Here is a 20283-nt window from a genome sequence, read left to right on the forward strand (position 1 = left end):
ATGAAGTTCATTCACCCCCAAAACGACGAGCCACTGCCCAAAATATTAGAATCCTTAATTATAAAGCTGCCCAACTTTCACTGAGTAAGTGTAAACACATTAAAATACAGAAATTATTGCTAATCATAATAAATATCAACGTATAAAGAAAATGCACTGAAGAGAATTCATAAATGCGTAAAAATATGCGGTCGCCATCTTTGAAATGTCACTCGTCTCGCTACACCACCAATCGATAATAAGGACATAAAAAATCCTTTATAAAGACACTCAATTTCTGATCAAACAACATAAAGAAATGCACACAATACTATTCACATAACAAAATATTCAAGTATCACCACACACACACAAAACACGTACAGAGTAATCAACGCAAAGTCTCTTTCAAAATGGCCTTGGCGTGCGCCGAGTACGGTCACTAAGGAGAAAAAACCAGAAGTAAACCAAATCCTACACACTGCCGAAAACGCAAGCACAACACGAAACAACTCACACCGATCACCACATTGAGATGATATTTTCTTGACCACTGATATTTTTTTAAAAAAAAGGAACTTTTTCCTTCCTGCAGAACTCCAAATGCTCTTCTGATTAAATGTCCCCCGGCCCCTCTCAAGCCGCATGGCAAACATTACCCTGCGCCCTAACTCAACTATCATCATCCGTACCCCATTAGACTATCCCTGAGAACCCCGTACAAAGCACGTGTACCTCCCCGAAATCACACTTCGCTTCTGCCAATAACACAAAAATAATCCTCCAGAAATCGTGCATGAAACATTTTATATGAGTGTTGTCATAATTAATGTCACACAAACGCGTGTTATCAAGACTAATTAGTACATTACTTTTTTCTACCTGTGTTAAGATACAGGTATAACCCAGGTAAAGAATGGAGGCATGTACGCGTCATATTCCACGGTCAATGACACCAGACAGCTAAGCACGAAAAGGGGGGGAAAAAAGGGGGGGCAAAGACAGGTTCAAACGCCACTCAAATATTCAAGGCCGTAGCTGCTGATGCTCTGCTGTCAAACCTCGAATCGCATTCCAATGTTGAACCGTACAAACCTTGAACCGTTTGATTCACTGCCCAAATAGGATGTGGTTACAAAAAGTTAGTTCCGCCACGTTTCTACGACTGTCTCAGATACGTGGAAAATTATAATTCTCGTAGCCAACTTGGCAACACGGCCAGTTTACCCAGTAATCTTTTGGACTCGCCTTAAAGAATGTTCTTAAACCAAGTCTCCTTTGCACAAGGAAGTTTAAATGCATTCTTCGCTTTGTTTAAAATAAAATTCAAAATAAAAACTAGTTTCGTGACCACATCAGAATAAGTGTTCATAACAAATGACAATCTCAGGGTTTCACGGAGTCTACCGGCGTTGCCACATTTTAAAAATGCCGACAAATCTGGAATGCCAAACACACGAAATCCAACTGAAGCCGCTGGGTAATGAACGAAAAATTTCTGTCTTCTTGTCTTAAAGAATAGCCTCCGTTTCACATGCAGTACCGCGCAGATCGGAAGACTGGTGACTTTCATGTCATTACACAAACCACCGCGACCAAATTAAAATTCGGTTTCAACAGAAAGTGGGCACTTCAGCATGGAGAATTTCTTGACTATCTCAGCAACGGATAGCTTCCCCAGGCCATCAATCTAGGAATTCTGGAGGAAAAAACGGTCGCCGCCATTTTAAGATACCGCGGTATGCAAGAATTTGCACAGGATTGGGAAACGACACCCAAATGTGGAAGAACAAAATAGGAACCAGTTTCTAAGAAACGTTCAGTTTTGGAGGAACGTACAGCTTTTACTTTACTTTAAAGCGATTACGTCTTAACATTGTTAACACCCCACAAATTCACTCACATAACGACACAATTCAAAACACCACGACAACAAAAGATTCTCGTACGACCAGAATTGAACACACGGTGACCATGATTCCTTAAACGCCCGCAAGCAATATACGCGTACCTTATAAAACATCGCGGACCCTACATGAAATACTTAGAATCCTTCCGTCAAGGCATTTTAATCGCCACCTTCGAATAAACTGATAGTTCACCTCAAACACGAGAGTATGTCCCCATTTTTCTTACAACAAAATTTTACTTGAATGTGTTACAGAATACCTCACAATTCATTAATCAGTTTAATGGTGGCTGAGAGACAAACCCTACTTCCCCATTATATTCATGTTGTGGACAAATGTGGATTTTGACTTCACTTCAGAAAAGCATAGGAGCAGCAAATGTATTTTTTGTGAAACATGCACTTTAATTCAAAAATTCATGCAGAATTCATTTCACAGTGGCTTGAACAAGGAGTTCCAGGCATTTTCATGAAGCTTGTTTTCCTACTGCACAGACTTCTGATGTTCCAAATCTTGTTTTTTACTGAAATATTTTAACAAATCAATTTATCATCCACCAATAAAACTCAAATCAGCTCACAGGTTATTGATGGACTAAACCCCAGACTGACATACCATCAAGACAGTCAAAATATTGTTTTGCTTACAACCATAGAACATTACAGATTATTATTCATTATCATTTTCTTTTTGGGAAGACCCTATCTACATATAACTAATGTGGAATAAACTCTGGCCTCATATGTTGGAGGTTCCTGGTTTATGGCATGAAATCAGACTGTTAGGCAAACACAAAGGCTTTACTGCCAATAGAAGGGAGCAGCATATATGAACCATCAACAGCTGTTAAAAATGGGAGCTGATCACGTAACTATGTGGCTACTTCAGTGTTTGCTGCGGGCAACAGCCCAAGCCCAACGAATCTGCAAGGTTATCATCAGTTACTGTGGATGAGTCACATCAAACATTAATTCATTTCATTACACGTTTTGATGATCCACATTTCCCGGAATACTAGCAAAAGAAGAAAGCCAGACTTGACTACATCCTTAGATATATGCGCATCCCACAGACCAATGATACTTAGTTCTGTGATTGGGAAACCCATGCAACACGTCAGGTCTTCGCAACAGTGAGTATGAAATGGCTGACATCCAGAATGTAGCACTGTACAGTGTGGTAGAAACTGACACGTTTCAGCGGATCTTATTATATTAATATTGAGCCACAAGATCAAAGCAGTAAGCTCCCGACACGTTGGCCAGTATCTACCAGACTACAGACCATACTCAACAAGTCAGTCACCTTTGGGAAAAATATAGATTGTGAGGAATCGCTGAATTTTGTTCTGGAGATATGTTCTGTAACTACAATGAATTTTTAGATGGTAGCACAGTCAGTACAGTGACTGGCTAAAGACTGGGCAACCAGGGTTCAATCCCCAGCAAAGGCAGAGGATTTTTCCTCTAGCCTCTGTATCCAGACCAGCTCTCGGGCCCACCCAGCCTCCTATCCAATAAACACAGTGGTCCTTTCCCAGGGGTAAAGCGTGGCCAGGGTGTGACAATGACCACTCACCCCTATCTAATTCTGAGGTTAAGAATGAGTAGGAGCTATACCCCATCTCCCCCATGCACCTACATGGCATATAGTGGGATAGATTTTTTTTACTTTAAAAAACCATAATACATTTGTAGGTATTTGCTGATTAGTTCTATATCGTCCTTACTAGGGTTCATTCGATGCATCTACATGTATTTCAAGATCAAAACAGTTAAAATACTCATAGTAACAGAAAGCAAGATCATTCAGCACAAGTTCTTAACACCTGCAAAAAGCATAAAATCCATGTTTGTAATCTGGAGATCTCAACGCAGTAAGGACCAAGGCCAAAACTGTTTAGCTGTAACGAAATTGACTATAATAATCTATAACTTTCAACATTTCGGTTAACAGTTATAGGAACAGGTTTTCCCCCTGATTTTGATTCTTGTCTAATATGCCCACACACGACTTTTACTAATACCTACTGCTGAAAATACCGTGACTAATGCAACATTACAGAAGAAATTTTTAAAGCTTAGTAATTTCAATCATGAATCGCCATAAAAATGCTCCTTCTACTTTCACTTTCCAAAAACGGTAATATTTCGGTATTACTTGATTTTGGATTGGGTGAACCCGCATATGGTCCTCGCCACATAAATGTTAAATTTAAATACATTTTCTAGCAAATGTTTCTACAGTCCACTCAACTTCGACAAAAGGTTTTATTCCATTTTATTCAACACAACACGATTAAGCGAGAACGATGCAAGACCTCCAGTACTGAGAGACAATGGCTGCAACAAAGGAACATTCCCTTTAATTTTGTGAAGTCAGCAGCTACTATTCAGAGTATTCATATAATTATTACGTTCCCTAATAACTTAAATTCATCATTATTTCAATTACTTTCACGACAATCACTGAACTGCACATATACGAAGCAGCAATGGGGTTCGAGACATTAATAAAATATCACTGAGTATTAAGGTCTAAGGCTAACAATTACTAAAAAAAAGTTCATTCATAAACGATTAATGCAACTCAACATCAAAACAAACCTATAAATAAAACACAGCTTACAAAAATGCATTAATAACAAGAGTGCAACAGACTCACCCACCAACGAAAGATCTCGTGCAAGCTATCACAACTGGGCTTGTTCCGGAAGTGCTCCTATTAAAGTCAAAATATAAATTTAGTGTATTCAAATGTTCAGAGATGTTAATTGCAAACAAACACAAACAATCTTAACATACAAATATATTCTTGATCTATAACTTTATAAAAGAGAAGGGACGTAATGTTATTATTATTTCAATATTTTTCTGTTTTAACATTATCTCGAACGGAAGAGCACTTAGTCAAATTCGCAGAAGTAATAGGAAAATAAACTACCGTCAGATGGCAGATAAAAGCTTCTCATATTAAATGGCTGAGGCATGTTAAAAGGGTAGAAACATGATGTTGAGTCATTAGTGTTAAAAACTTGTCTTTTTATGCATTGTCACATTTCCGTATACGACATATCAGTTGGTTTGGAAGTCTTTGCGTTCATTTTATATTAGAATGTGAAAGCATTAAATTGTATCAACGATTGACGACACTGATTAAACTGATAAAAGAGTAGGTGTAATTTATTAGTGCTGTTACTAATAAAAAGAAAGAAACAGTTTCTAACCGCTTACGTTTCCCCTTGATAGGTCTGACGAAAATGTCACGCTTTGAACCACAAAAGAATTACGGCACCATGGACAGCAGTGTCCCAAATGTTGGGTTTGCTGGTCTGCAGTTTAGTCCAACAGAACTATATAATTTAAGTGAAAACATTACAACAAATATAAACACCGTAATTAGAAGCTGGAAGAATTTGGAACAAGCACTAAGAAGTGTAGGAACAGAAAAAGACAACCAAGGATTGAGAGACAAAGTGTAAGATTTGTTGTACTTGTTTACATAAGTAAAACTTTTACACAGAATTGTATACTCAGTTACTGTCAGAGTTACACAATCTAATAACTGTATTATTTCATTTATTTAGTCATGTAACACAGCTGAGTTGCAACCAGATTGTGTCTCAGACAGCAAAAGATCTTCAACGGTTGACTGTAGTTGTTAGAAAGGGTGACAAACACCAGAAACTTCAAGCTGAGAAACTCACAACTGACTTCAAAGATGCAGTACAGTGCTACAGTAGGCTTCAGAAGGTAGCTACCTTTCTTTAAATACTTAGGTATTTTCTCCTGAAAGGATAGCTATTGCTGTTCATTCTTACTTGAAATAATTGTGGTCTGTTATTAATGTTTGATTATTTTATCACAGTGGCATCCATAAACACAGTCTGTGAGAAAATACATAACAGTTGTTGGATGTCATTATGATATTGTTCACTCTTTAATGTGATATGAAATTAAGGTCATTAATTTCCCATCTTTACTACTGTGTATGATAGCAGTTTGATGATATTTTTCCTGTTTTTATATTGTGAGGTAGTACCGACATAAAAGTAACATCATTAATTACAAATTGTGATTATCATCTATACATTACACAATCATTTACATTAATACAGCCATCAGTTACCTTCAGGGAATAATTCTACATCACTATATAAACAGTGAATGCGTCTCCTACACTTTCTGCCCTATCATAATTTATGTTTCAATTCTTTGTTTTTATTTTGATTGGCATAAATTGATCTTCAATTCATTACAATTAAATCATTCTTGAGAATTTCCCTGCCCTCTCCTACTTTATATTCAGGATGTCTCAGGTTCAAATCTCAGCTTGGAGACTGACTATCCTGGCATCGTTTTGTGGTTTTCCTCAGTTCATCCAGGCAAATTCCATGACCGCTTCCTTACATACCCTTTCCAGTTCATCTGATGCTACATTGTGTAGATACTGAAAGCATTGTTACATTCCTTTCTTATGTTGGATTTAATCTTTAACACATTTAAATATTAAAATAAAATTTGACTTTCCACTCCAGCATTTATAAGCATCTGCACATAATTTCCTTATACCTTAAAGCAAATCACAGGATGAAAATTATAGAAAAAATGAAGAGTCTGCAGGCTTAGTTACAATGAAGTTCTTTTTTAGCAAGTTGCAGAAAAGATGAAAATTTGTCTGCTCTCGAAGCAGACACAGCCCACAACAAGTGAATACAATGACGATGATCAAGAGAAGCTCATTGAAGAGGCAGAGCAAATTGCGACCCAGAAGAGTCTGCAGAGGGAAGTGGAGTTTGAACATGAGATACTGTTGGAGCGGGAGCACAGGATACACCAGATTGAGGCAGATATTCTGGATGTAAATCAGATCATGAGGGAGCTAGGAGCCATGGTGTATGAGCAGGGTGACACTATTAGTAAGTGGAGACATCACCAGTCTGATCAAATTTTATTCATAAGATAAATAAACTCTTATTGTGGACTCACTACTGTCATGGTAGGATGATGATAATCTATAGCTCAAAACAAACTCTAAACCATAAGGAAAGCCTGGTATTCCTGTTCACACAATTGTACCTTTGTCAGGGATCAGTAAGAAGGGTATGGAATAAAAGTCCCATCAATGTACACCCAGACCACTAGAGTTGCTAAATATATTATGTTGCCTTGCCACAGAGCGAAGCAGTCGCACACTGGCAGCTACTGAGATTGTCTTTGTTGCAGATTCCATCGAGAACAACATTGAGAATGTCCATGGGAATGTAGAACTTGGTCAGCAGGAGCTACAGAAAGCATCTGAATACCAGGTAGATGTTCTGGGGGAAACTGTAAATTAATGTATTTATTCATGTGATCCCGCCACCCTGATCACATGAAGATGAGCGGGAAAAGAAATCCATACCACTTAAAAATCTACCACAAGTGTTGAATGCATTATTCCTGAAAAAATGTTTAGTTACTATAAACAACCAGAGAAATGAACACTTGTTCGAGCAAGCTCAAACAGTATAACTTCAAAGTGTTATCTGAGGGAGGGTGTAGGTAGGTTCATTTGCTGTGCAAAAAGAAAACAAGATATATTACACAGATTACTGAAAGTTATGTGGCACATTGCACACATGTTAATCATTCAGACTGTCCTCTTGAGCAGTCACATTGTTATGGGATCTGTCACTAAGAGCAGCTGCAGTAGTTTTGTTCTGGCCAAATATGATAAAATCTTCAATTATGAAATAAAGTTCTAGCTTTAATACTCTACAGCTGGAGTACTTGGCTCATGAACATTTCTGTTCTAGATGGCACACCGCAAGAAGATGTGCTTCCTGGTAGCTGTAGCTCTGGTCATTGGAATAATTCTGACTGTAGTAATTGTCGTCACACAGCTCAAGAGGTAGCAGATCACCAGAGTGGGCTTATCATCTTCATGTTAATTTTGTATGGAATCAGTTCATGATGTGATAGAAGTTCATTCATACCATTTCATTGCCTTTATAGCAGGCGGTGAACAAAGCTTATTCTGATACTTTCTTTATACCTTGCTTATAAGCCTGGCAAGCCGAAATTCTTGCCCATTTGATACCGCTACAAATGTTGGCTGGCATTAAGAGTTGCAGTGATTGATTGTGTTCCAGTTAGATTTTTGACATGGCTTATTCCTACCATTTTCAGTTCCTTGATTTGCATCAGATCCCCCAAAATAATTTTTTTCAAATATGAGTATTAAGTAACGTGTCCATGACACAATGCCGACTTACATGTATGTAATCTTTATTGGCTGAGCACTGCAAACAGACTTCAGGACAACAGCTCAAGCTTAAGAATTTTGTTCTGTGTGGTAAAGTTGCCCCTGTACTTGCGAGGGACATGGAGATAAGCTCCCAGCTGCTTTTCCCCCCAGTAGGAGGCTGGCCACCTGGACTGCACATAGGCCTTCTTGCACAGCTGATAAAGGAAAATTTACAAGATCAAATAAATATTAGATAATTCTAGTGCACTTTGTAATTGCAAAATTTACAATCTCCAGTATCATTACAGACATGCTATATGTCACTTTTTTGACAAAAATGCAGTGACCTTTGTATAAACCGTAAATGTAACATTATTAGTTAATCTTAATTGAAGGCATCCTTCTGTGTAATAGCTGTAATAAGTGAATAATGTAAATAATGTATGTCTGTCTATACAGGTTTATTTAGTATATTATTATTTTTAACAATACCACTACATGTTTCGGACCAACATAGGCCATCTTCAGGAGGCACATAAGGGTTTTATGAGTATGATCTGCTAGTTTTTAAATTATAAAAAATACAAAAACAAATAAATTTGTGCTGTACATTAAGTCTATGGTTAAAATACAAAACTTTTAAAATATTTTGTTACAATATTTCTTTCTTATCTAAGATAAAGTTACATTAAATACTAGGTAACTAAGCAAAGATTATATTTATCTGCCCTATTCAGATCGTTGTAGGATATATTTATGTGGGAGTTAAAATACAGTGATTATTTGATATTAATGCAGTCCTTGTAGATCTCCTTTTGTTGCATGTACATCTGTACAAGTTGGTATGAAAATGGATGTAAATTGATTCTGTAATTGAAACAAATATATTACATACAAGAGTACTTACAAACTGTTTGTGGTGAAGTAAGAATGAAGGCCAGTGAAGAGAGGAACAGGGGGTGTGTGCCTGGAATATTTTTATAATAAATGAAAATGTTCCAGGTAAACTCTCTTTTGGAAGTAAATAGAATATTTTGTATGCATATTTTTTATATACTCAGTTAAGCCCAACAGCCATTACACTCCACCCTGCATCGTTTACCCTCTCGGTCGCTCTGATTCACTTGCCTTCATTTCGTGGGGCCATCTCAACCACAAGCGTCATACCCATCATCCCATTTAATTCTATACCCAGCACCCCCATTCTATCCTAATTCAATCATATTCCTGTCTTAGGCTAAAGAAAAAAAGAATTGCATAACATTTGGCCATTCCTTGATATCCATCTGAAGCCATATAACAGAAGTTAAGGATGGCATTTACATCCCTAGTCTTCAAGCTGTACATCATCTCACCAGTGAAGCCTCGTCATCATACTCTGACAAGAATAATCCAAATTTTGTATTCACCACACCCAATTTTCTATTATTCTTAACCATTTTAATATCTCATACTTCATTTTAATGTCTGTAAGTATGGATTCATACCAGCTTACCAACCATGTAAATTATTAATTTTTAGTACGTGTTAATGACATTCAACATATCTACACACATGATGCCAAATTTGCCAAAACATGTAGTGTGAACGTTCAGTACCATAACTAAACATTTTATTCCATTGTGCTGACAGTATCCATGCATGACAATAAGGTAAGCCACACATGAGGAATTGTATTTCCTCACATGTGGCTTACTGACGACCCTGATGGAAGCATCAAGCACCTCTGAAGTGTTGGTATACTTCTACCATACTACACAGTGCAACAATCCAAAAGACAGAGTGATGTGTTGATATGTATAATTCATCTTCTGATTTGTATTCAAAACCTGATCATATGCATATAAGATTGCATTTAATGTTTATCTACTCAGTAGCTGGATCTCACCAATCATGTTCTTCAATTCTTGTACAAACTTATTAAATAACAGTGTCAATAACCCGCATTGTTGTTTTTATCTTTGTTAAATATATCATAAGAAAATATTTGTGTTCATCCTCATTGCTTCTGTGAGCTGGGTTTGCATATTACAGTTTTCTGGTATTGACCAAAATATATATTGATTCAAACTGTAATTGGTATTGGTATTTTACTAGGGGATACAATCCATGTTGGGTTCATTGTGCACCCCTTAGAGCCCAGACCACACCACACTGTCAGAGCCAGTACCAATCTTCAGACTATCAAAGTCAGTGAACAGCAAATACATTGGTAGTTTTCTTTTGTCATTATTCTCCAATTGTTGGAGTGTAAATTCTGTAACTCTTCCTTCCCTATAACTGCACTGTTCTTCATTGAGGTAGCCTTCTACATATTGCTTAAGTTCGTTCTTCAACACATTTGTGTACAGTTTGAATGATGCGGATAATAAAGCGATGCCCGTGCAGTTTCCACATTTATTTTTGTGTATTCAGTCCTACTTCCCGATGTTGGTATTGATTAACTTCCTGTATTTTGATGAATAATGTGAGTAACCTTTTTTTATTAACTTGCATTCATATTTAAATTGTTCCACACTTACATTATCTAGACCTTGACACTGTTTTTTAACAGTTATTTTCTTCCAATATTTTGAATCCAGTTCTTTATGTTCCAGTAATACAGTCAAAGGATTTTACAAACTTGTGTCAGTCATTATCTTCTTTTGCTTCATGATCATTTAATTCATCTACACATTTTCATAATTAACCCTTCAAAGACACTCTATAATTCCTGCAGTATTTATCTTAGGAGTATACAAGTTTTAAATGTCCAACTTGTAGTTAGCAGGTACCTGCATGAATTACATGTATTTTTGTGTTTCTGCATTTCCTTTAGTTAAATGGTCTCATTTCAGTAAGTAATTATAATATGGCATGAGCCGGGATAGCTCAGTCAGTATAGTGACTAGCTATGGGCTGGGCAATCAGGGTACGATCCCCAACTGGGGCAGAGGATTTTTCCTCTAGCCTCTGCGTCCAGACCGGCTCTGGGGCCCACCCAGCCTCCTGTCCAATGGGTACAGGGGTCCTTTCCCGGGGGTAAAGCATGGGTGGGGTGTGATGCTGACCACTCGCCCCCATCCGATGCCAAGGTCAAGAAAGAGTAGGAGCTATACCTCCGCTCTCCCCAAGTGCCTGCATAGGCATGTAGCGGGACACTTTTCTACTTTAATTATAATATGGCAGTGCAACCAAAAACATTACAAGTTGCTATGAATACATTACCTTATAAAATTTTATAAAGCCATGTTACAGGTTGGTTTCATGCTTCAAGCAGCAAACCTCCCATATATGACAGCTTCCAAGCCTTCTTCAGCAATATCATGCAGCTAAGTTTTCTGCTCCTTATGCATGTTAATTGAAAGATTTCAAAGCTGGATATTTGTCTAGTTATCTTAATTAGTCATATAATTATTGATAAAATTTAGCTGCATGCACAGAAATCATTACTATAATCATCCACATTTGTACTTTATGAATAAGTCTTGTATGCATGATTTTTATATTCAGTAATAGTCCTCTCTGTTATTTAATTAGATAATCTATAAAACTTCGGAAAAATGGGTTTAGTAATTTTGTCTTTTTGGTAGTTTTATCCCTGTACTCTATAAACTTTTTTTTTTTTCATTCAATATTTCTGTATGTTCCAGAAAATATGTAACTGCCCAGGTTGGCACCCTTACTCTTGGTTTCAGTGTCCCTGCAGTCTGGAACCAGTCGCCTGCAGGGGTCAAAACAGGGTGGGATGTTGGATTTCATGTACTCCAAATTCTTGCTCTGGCTATGTGTGGGTTGAGACTCTCGTCCACTTTGGGGAAAATGCAGTGGGATCTGAAAATGTCACTCATGGCTTATGGGAAGGTGATGGGGTTTGGAGATTGCTATAGTTGTGGGTGGTTGTGTTTGATGAACAATGCCATAGGAGGCTCACTATGAAATTCTCTGGTACTTCCATGACAGACTTCCAGGGAGTCTTATCAAAAATGTAAGGTTGTACCATTTAATGTCAGTGCCATTCTGAATGAAAAGCACATACGGTGGCACCTCCCTAATTATGACTGGACTAAGCCATCTGAAAACAATACCCCATGCTGCTTTTATTCACTTTAATAGTAGGTTTCAGTAGGTTAATTGGCACCACCATGCCTGTTTGTTGGGGCTAGTTTCCACTGAGAAATGCAATCCATAATATCAGTAGGGCTGATCTGTTATAAATGCTTAGGGAAATAACAACTTTTCCATGTTCCTAACATCTGTGGAAATCATATCAAATTTATTTCAATGTAACCAAATAAATTAATTACATTCGATCATAAAAATAATCAAATTTCCCACAAAAAGCTTTCAGATGTTTTATCATGCATTGTTCCAGTATATCTGTATTTTACACATTTTTTGAGTTCTGAACATTTCATCAAAACTTGACAATATTTTGTATACAAATTACTGCCAAAAGTGGAGAAAGAAAATGTTTGGAAAATTAGGTTCAAACATAAAGTACTATATTTCATGCAGCTCAATGTAACTTACCAACTAAAATCCATCAGCACCATATTTTATGCCTTTCCTCTGCTTCTGAAGAACATCTTCATGTATTTGGCCATTCTGTCTGTTTTTGTAAAACATCTACTTCTAAACAACACTTCTTGAAGCATTCTGACAATTCATACAATCCCTATTTACGAAGACTTTGCAGCAGGTTTTACTGGATCCACCATTCCTTGGCACTGTTTGATGAGCAAAGTAATTTATTGTAAAATTCATTAAACTGCTTGATGTTAACTGTTCATTGTATAGTCATTATTTTGGATTATACTTTACACAGAAAGGAAATGCGTATAAATAATTTGCATACAGATCTAGGAACAAACCCTAACACTTCCCTGCCTCAAGACTGGAAACAGTCGATAAACATGCTCAGAGGCATTTTTCACTTAGGCTTGGAGTTGGAACGGACAGTGGGGGCCACATTTCGGGCCCTGATGCGAGCCTGCAGTGTCAGAAGCAGGCCTGCCAGCACATCATGACTGTGAAGCTTTTTCCCAAAGAGCAGCCGCTTGACGGAATCATCGTATGTGAGCAGGGCTACCATATTCTGTAGCAAGAATCCCTGGCAGTACTCAAGCAACTCCCCAGCATTGTATACCTGCAGAAAATAGTGATACCAATACACATGCCCCTTAGTTGGAATTTCTGGGTGTACAAGCTCATTTTATGTAGCAGCACGCAGTTAACATGGGACTAAATTTATTAACGACACAAGACCAAATGTGCTATTTGCTCAAAAACTGACTCACAGAAAAATCTCCCTTACAGTACCTTGGCATGTATGTACATGGAGACAATGTTATCAAGGTCAACCATGCTCGAGCACTGAGCTTCACAGTAACGCAGTAAACCATTCAACTGAAAGAAATTGGCAGCAGCCATTAGCTCCAGCATGTCTGTCTGCTCCACCTGCAGTGTTTCACAGCCCCCATTGTAGAGGTACTGCATTACCAACTGTAACAAAACAGATTTTTGCTTTACATATATCATACATTTTTGTAGGATTTGAAATTTTCACGGCGGTGAGACTGACACAAATAAAACTGTCACATTCAAAGTAAAGGTTCAAAAAAATTAAAGGTATCACAGTCTTTCAAATGAAATATTCATTACATGATGGCACACAGATATTTTTCATGTTTTCACTTCCCAAAATTAAGCTTTCATTTCCCCGCTATGGGGCATGCCCCACAGTTTAAGAACCCTGATCTAGCTGATAAATACTGACTGCCATGCAGTCAGACAAGAAAGTTATGTGCAGTACATAGCATATGCTTACAACTATGTGCATGTTCTTGTCTGTAGTTTATAGCATCATGCATTTACGTATAGTACTCCACACTGCATACACTTACATGTGGCTCAAATCAGTGGTACATAACACTTTCCAATAGGTACACTGCAATACCATCTGTTAACATAACTATTACCACTGGAATAGAGTATTCTCAATTATGGCCTTTGCTTTACCAGTTTAAACCTCTCAGATAATTTATGATTCAGACATTTGGGAAATCATGTTTGAGTTCAATGTCAGAACAAGTATGAAAACTAATATTTCAAAAAGATATTGTAATGCCAAAAGTGTTCCTGTGATGACTTCAAATTAGTACCTTGAGCAGAATCCTCCCCTGATCTCATTACAGACTTTGAATTATCATGTTTCAGTCCAGTGTGAATAATACATACACTTTTTAAAATTAAAGGAATAAAATGAGTGAAACTAGTGGAGGGCCCACATGTTTAAATAAATGCAAATCAGGGGATAAGGATACACTGAACATTCTGACAAACATGTTCTCCATTATCAGAAGTCACACTGCTCTGAATTATGAACTGTAATGAACCCTGCTTGTACATCATTTGACTGCTGCACCTTGACATATGACACATTTTAGTAATTTAATTCACCAAAAGTCAAAGACTATGTCAGATGTATTCCAGCTTCACCCCATCACTTCATGACAGTACTGAATGTGAACGCAACCCCAGTATCTCACCCCCCAACCACAACAAAGTACAAATATCTCAGAGCATCCTAACTTACCTGAAAGATGTGATAGCGGATGTCATTGATATGAACGATGGGTGGGTTCCCATCACAGAGCTTCGAGCTGAGCATTGCCCGGAACCGGGGTGACCATGTCACCAGGACAATCTTGTGTCCATAAAAGACTCGCCCCTCCACCCTAAACTGCACATCACTCAGCTCTGGGTTGTTCACAAATTTTGGATCAATCCGAGTCCCTCCAGAGAATGAAGTGTCTCTGACATTCTTGATTGGCTCCCAGCCAAAACATGTTGAGAAAATGTCTGCAAGGAGCAGTGTTGTTCCTTCATTCTACAATATCAAAAATTACAATGTCACTGAGCAAAGTATGTTTTAAAACCATTCACATATTTAGGCTTAAGTGGGATGAAACTCAACTGATGGTACTGAAACAGCTGGGCCAAACACTGTGCGACTATGACAACCTAACCTAACAAAACAAAATTCTCAACTCTTGACTGTTAGAGGTAATGTTTTAAGTACAAAGTAAAAAAGGACTGGCATGACATGAAACTTTTTAAGATTAAATAACGAACAAAGTCAAAAAATCACACAATATTAAGTTGGCTGTCTTCTTGCACTATGCACTTTAAATTTTCTGAACATTCTGAATAGGGGAAATACACTGATCTTATGTATAGATAAAACTACAGACCACACATTTCTCATTGTAAACAATATTTAACAGAATATATCTGAAAAGGAAGTTACATCATCACCCCTAAAAAATAAAATCCACACTTTATTTTCACTGGTCATAGTGGCCGCACAGTTTGAAGCATGGGCCTTGTGCGCTTGGACACTGGAACCATGGGTTTGAATCCCACTCAAGGCATGGATGTTTGTCTGTGTCCTTCTGTGTTGTGCTGTCCTGTAAATAGGTAGAGGCCTTGCGACAGGATGATCACTTGTCCAAGGAGTCCTACCCATTCATTCACCTGGAGTGACTGAGGGGAACCACAAAAATCCTCAGTCAGCATAGTCTGCGCTATGGTCAAAATTCAAACTGGGCACCTACTGAATGTGTGCTAGAATCATTACTACATGCTTGGCCGAATATCAGAGGGATTTATTTTTTTTATCCACTTGTCTATTCCCTAGCAGTTAAAACAAACAGACCAACATCCTTCTTCCTTGAGCTACTTAAATAAAATAAAATGTTGTGGTTAGACAGGTTTTTCCTGTGAAGAAACCCTGGTATAATTAACTTGAAATAAGGCTCTCAGAACCAAAGTGGCACATATTTATGACAGACAGTACCTTACTGAATCGAAAGATGTTGAACAGTAAAGGCAAACACTCGTCAACGAACTGCACTGAGTAGTCATCTGGCCACACCTGCAGAAAGTCCTGGAGCAACTGGTCGATTATATTCTCAAGTTGTTGATCATGTGCAGTAGCTAGGGTATGCATCCAACAGTGAAGTGTCCATGGTATTCCAAGGTTACGGAGGTCCAGTGTGATATCTGGAGGCACAGTACGAACAGTTGGCTAATTATTAGTAACAATACAATAACCAAAGGTGATGAAGAACAACTGTACTGCTCGTAGAAAGTGGTGCAGAGCAAGAAACATCAAATTGTGGATTTTTCATGAAAATGTGTTGTGTTCATTTATCAATACCACAGATAATAGCAAAAGAGTCAACCTTCATTCTTGTAACTCATATATTACATGCTAGAAAGTGCTTGAAGTAGCTCCATGTTACCAGTTTATAATAAGGATGCAGTGATCCTAAAACATTTAACTTTTGGCACATAAACTGTTCTGAAACAATTCTCAGTTTTTACTGGTAATAAAATGCTGCACAGCTGTAGCTATCAGATAATCATACATAACATTGCAAAGGTGACTGAAACACTAATCATTAAGAAGAAGCTATCATTAATTACCCAAATGTTGTTGAGTGATTGTTGCTGAAGAATAAAATACAAATCATAGATGCCCCAGGTGAGATTCAAACTTAACCTAACCTAACCTAACTCTTTGTCCTGCAAGGAGCTACTCACCCAGGTGGTTGTTCTCAGTGCTGTGGTACATCGCCTCTTGCAGTGACTTGATCTGCACTTTACTCAGTTTTAGCAACTGTAGGCTGTCACTGCCAACATGATTCATCAAGCATGCACCTGAGTCTGAGTTGGAAGCACATGTTACCTGAACAAAATACCAGACAAGCATAATTCTTTACGTCGGTTCTGAAGAATAAATGCACTCAAAACTGTATCTTACTTTTCACTCTGTCTCTGACAAAGAAAAAAGTAGACCATACCACTCTTGTTTCGACTCACATAGAAACTTCACCAACTAAATGATTTCACAGCAGTGAGGAGGATGATGTTGTTCTTCTCAGTTTGGATGCTGCACAAATTCAACGGTAGATGCCAACATTCACAAAAATATACTGTCTCCATCTTCAGGCTAAAATGTAACAGTTTCTCTGAAATGTTGGCATCTACTGATGAGTCCACATCATGCCAATTCCATAGGATTTCAGCAAGGAAACCAAGTCTGTTTCCATTGCCCAACCCAGACAAGAAAAAAGTCACCTAAGCTTCAGCCATTATGGGAAGGTACAAACAACGTGATTACCCAATTCCATGAAATGGTCATTAGGATTCAGTGACATCCTAGGGCAAAGATTATTATGGCAAACCTTGGCATCAGGGCAACAACTAGCAATCTTTAATGTAAGCAACACAGAGCACAGCTGCAGAATAATTTTATACACCCATTCACTAACCTAGTGACATAACACAAAATGAAACAAGGAAACACTCGTCCAGTACATGCTGTGTAGTAACATTAGTCACTTCAGGTTCAGCCACTGGCCTGAGAAGATCATTTAAATGTGTTCGTTATCGGCAGCAAGTGGTTTCCTCTGTCAATGATGTGACATCATATTCCAAAGTTAACCCCGTTCCCCTAACACAGTGTCTGCTGTTGTCATGCTGTTATTCAGACAGCAGCAAAACACAGCTTTGGAAACAAAACTGCAAGTACAGTCTGTGCTAAAAGTTGTAAAAGAATCATGGCTAGTTTGGAATCACTCATGGTGAAGGTGCTAGACAAGAAGCCTCAATTTATGCAGAATTTTAAATTTATGTAATATTAACAAATTGATAGTGTTGATGAACTTTCTCATTTTTATGAATTTTTGTCATAAGCCATGATCATTCTATCACAGTGATGCTTGCCCTTCTTCAATTCTTTAACAGCTGAATAGGGTGTAACTGGTCATCCATCTCACGGAACAAAGTGCCGTAGCTCACCTGCAGTCTGTTAACCCGGCGGTCAGCAGTCAGCTGGCTGCTGGCACCCTCTGCCAAGATCTCCTCCAGTGACAGCACCTCCTTGTTGTTAGTGTTGTGGGGGTGGGCCAGCAGCTTGTGCAGCGTCGTCCTCTGTCCGTGAGCAGCTGCCACTGCAATGGCACTGCACACATCACAAATAAAATGTCATTTATTTAAACATATATAAAGAAAGTTCTGGGAAGAACTCATGGTGCCTGCTTTCCTCTGAATGTTTCAGTTTAAATGGTGAAGCTACCAAGAACTGTAAATTAATAATTATACAATTTAGTGAACTAGTTCTATACAAGTGACTTGTAATGCTCAGGGGCTATGTTCCTACAAATTGCTACTTATATAAAAGACTTGTAACATGCTCATGGATTTTCCAGATAATACATCTTGAGAGGTTTTAATTTGTATCTCCTGGTAGTGCAAGTCAGTGAAACTGCACACTAATCTCAATAGGCCTGCATGACAGCTTCTATTGTGACCATGAATAGGATATTGATGCTCATGATACTGAAATAATACTGCAGATATGCAAGAACATGGACAGTGGAAGCATGTATGAGAATCACCTGTACACAGTTTTTACTTGTACATATTGTGGTTTGATTAAATTTTGCTAACACAATATCAGTAATTAAAATCAGTCATGTTTATGATTTTTAATATATAACAGGTTTTAGCTAAAACTTAATGAACTACTATTACTAGATATCAAGGATCCATTCATAAATATACTAATCAGACAATCAGTAAATAAAACAACTTTTAATAAACTGCCTCACTGACAAACAACATAAGCAGGAATATACAACACTTTTTGAAGTTATATTAAACCAAATCTATTTCCAGAATAAAAAACCATAAACCACAAAAAGGCTTAAGCCAGTATGAACAGTCTTCAACTTGTAAGGTTATAAATTATATGACCCTCAAACAAAAGTGGAAACATCAAATGGGTGACATGATCCTAAACATATCTTTGTACTTCAGGTTTACTGAGAATTCCCAAAATTTAGTTTCATCAAACTGTCTAGTCAAAGTATAAGTTTTTACAGATGCAATTTGAAGCTTTACCAGAAACAATACTCACATTTTTTAATATGACTCTTAATTAATTTAATGATTGTAGTCTAGCTTCTATAAGATTTCACAAATTTCTATTCCGTTAGAGTAAAGTTTTCAATCTGTAAAGATGACTGTAAACACCGTCACTACATTTCAAGACATTTTAAACTCAAAAGACATTTTTTTTAAAACTCAGGCATTTCTTGAAATGAGTAACTCGCCTGTACGAGCCACGCTGAGCAGCACCAGAATAACAGAGAGAGTCCTTGAGCAGTGTTGAGAGAAATGGCTGAGCTCCATATGATAGAAGAAGGCAAACCATCTCCATTTGACTACATGCTGCTGCCACCTGTCCCAGAGAAAAAGCAAGACAGATCAGTGACAAACTTCTACAGAGGTCTGCTGTCCAGACTTTGTTTTCCAAATATCACAAATTTTTTAAAGAGATATGGATGCAGGGTAGCCATATCATGACGCAAAAGACAGTTATCAAATCAGAATCGGTATGCAATCATAAAGTACATAATGTGTTATGTTTTCCAAAGACATTTATAAACTCTATAATATAAAGTTAAAAATAACTCATTTCATATATTTTCCTATTTAGAACATGTACTTATTAACCAGCTGACTACTCTTTAATGGTAGAAGCCCAATTCCTAAACACTGCTAATGCTAAAACCCATCAGTAGCTACAATCCTAAGCCAGATCCATCCAGAGATCAAGACTAATTCATTTCAAGGGGTCCAATGGAGCAAGAATCTTCTCATTCCCTTTCACCCGATGCCAGAAATAGACCCAGTTTCCAAAGACATTATGTTTGAGAAACCACAGATGAAGGGCATTGCTGAAAACAATAATCATGTTTATAGTCACATCTACATCACAGACCATTTCCCCAAGATTCATCCTAGTTTTATCCTTGCACCTTCTTCTTCTTCTTCTAAGTGTCAGCCTTTAAAGAACTTTAACCACCTGCAGGAATCATGATGCTCCTCCTTATCAAGGAACAATTTCCCACTCTGTTCATTGTTCACTCAGTCAAATATGAGCATTCTGTTTCACATTCATACGTAACAGGTGGCAAAATTATTGTTTAATATTCCTAATCTTTAGTATATTCGAAGGTAGATGGAATAACAGTTTGTGAACCGAATAATAAGAAGCATCTCCTGAATATATTCTTCTCCTAATTCTATCATTAACTTCATCTTCTTATTG

At 37.6% G+C, this 20283-nt stretch overlaps 2 protein-coding genes across 11 annotated transcripts in view; one reads left to right on the plus strand and one right to left on the minus strand.

The window, feature by feature from the left end:
- Positions 1-4845: 4845 nt before the first annotated feature.
- Positions 4846-9019, plus strand: Syx13 (syntaxin 13). The gene is made up of 6 exons (XM_022070150.2): positions 4846-5060; positions 5138-5366; positions 5476-5641; positions 6540-6807; positions 7115-7197; positions 7687-9019. Exons 2-6 carry the CDS (start codon positions 5149-5151, stop codon positions 7783-7785), a joined length of 834 nt encoding a protein of 277 aa, XP_021925842.1. The 5' UTR covers positions 4846-5060; positions 5138-5148; the 3' UTR covers positions 7786-9019.
- The window catches only part of LOC110832776 (ankyrin repeat and BTB/POZ domain-containing protein 2), a 44931-nt gene continuing 33022 nt past the window's right edge, over positions 8375-20283 (minus strand). For 7 of the 10 annotated variants that reach the window (XM_022070122.2, XM_022070109.2, XM_022070074.2 and 4 more), the window contains exons 16-22: positions 19283-19410; positions 17967-18129; positions 16707-16851; positions 15958-16163; positions 14695-14988; positions 13419-13601; positions 12343-13245 (exon numbers count right to left, since the gene is read on the minus strand). In XM_022070122.2, coding sequence (XP_021925814.1) covers positions 13030-13245; positions 13419-13601; positions 14695-14988; positions 15958-16163; positions 16707-16851; positions 17967-18129; positions 19283-19410 — 1335 coding nt within the window. In that variant the 3' untranslated portion in view covers positions 12343-13029. Of the gene's footprint in view, positions 11931-12342; positions 13246-13418; positions 13602-14694; positions 14989-15957; positions 16164-16706; positions 16852-17966; positions 18130-19282; positions 19411-20283 lie in introns of those variants that run through there. The other 3 variants (XR_015532637.1, XR_002544050.2, XR_015532636.1) reach the window with 3 other exon arrangements.

Source organism: Zootermopsis nevadensis, unplaced genomic scaffold (genome assembly GCF_977971745.1).
Source record: "Zootermopsis nevadensis isolate Lab colony 2312 unplaced genomic scaffold, Znev_1.0 Znev_ptg000003l, whole genome shotgun sequence".
Lineage (NCBI taxonomy): Eukaryota > Metazoa > Arthropoda > Insecta > Blattodea > Termopsidae > Zootermopsis > Zootermopsis nevadensis.

Coding starts and splice junctions, on each gene's coding strand:
- Syx13 (XM_022070150.2), top strand. CDS start 5,149: ATGTCACGCTTTGAACCACAAAAGAATTACGGCACCATGGACAGCAGT. Junction 6,808..7,114: donor TGAGCAGGGTGACACTATTA/GTAAGTGGAGAC, acceptor TCTTTGTTGCAG/ATTCCATCGAGAACAACATT. Junction 7,198..7,686: donor AGAAAGCATCTGAATACCAG/GTAGATGTTCTG, acceptor TTTCTGTTCTAG/ATGGCACACCGCAAGAAGAT.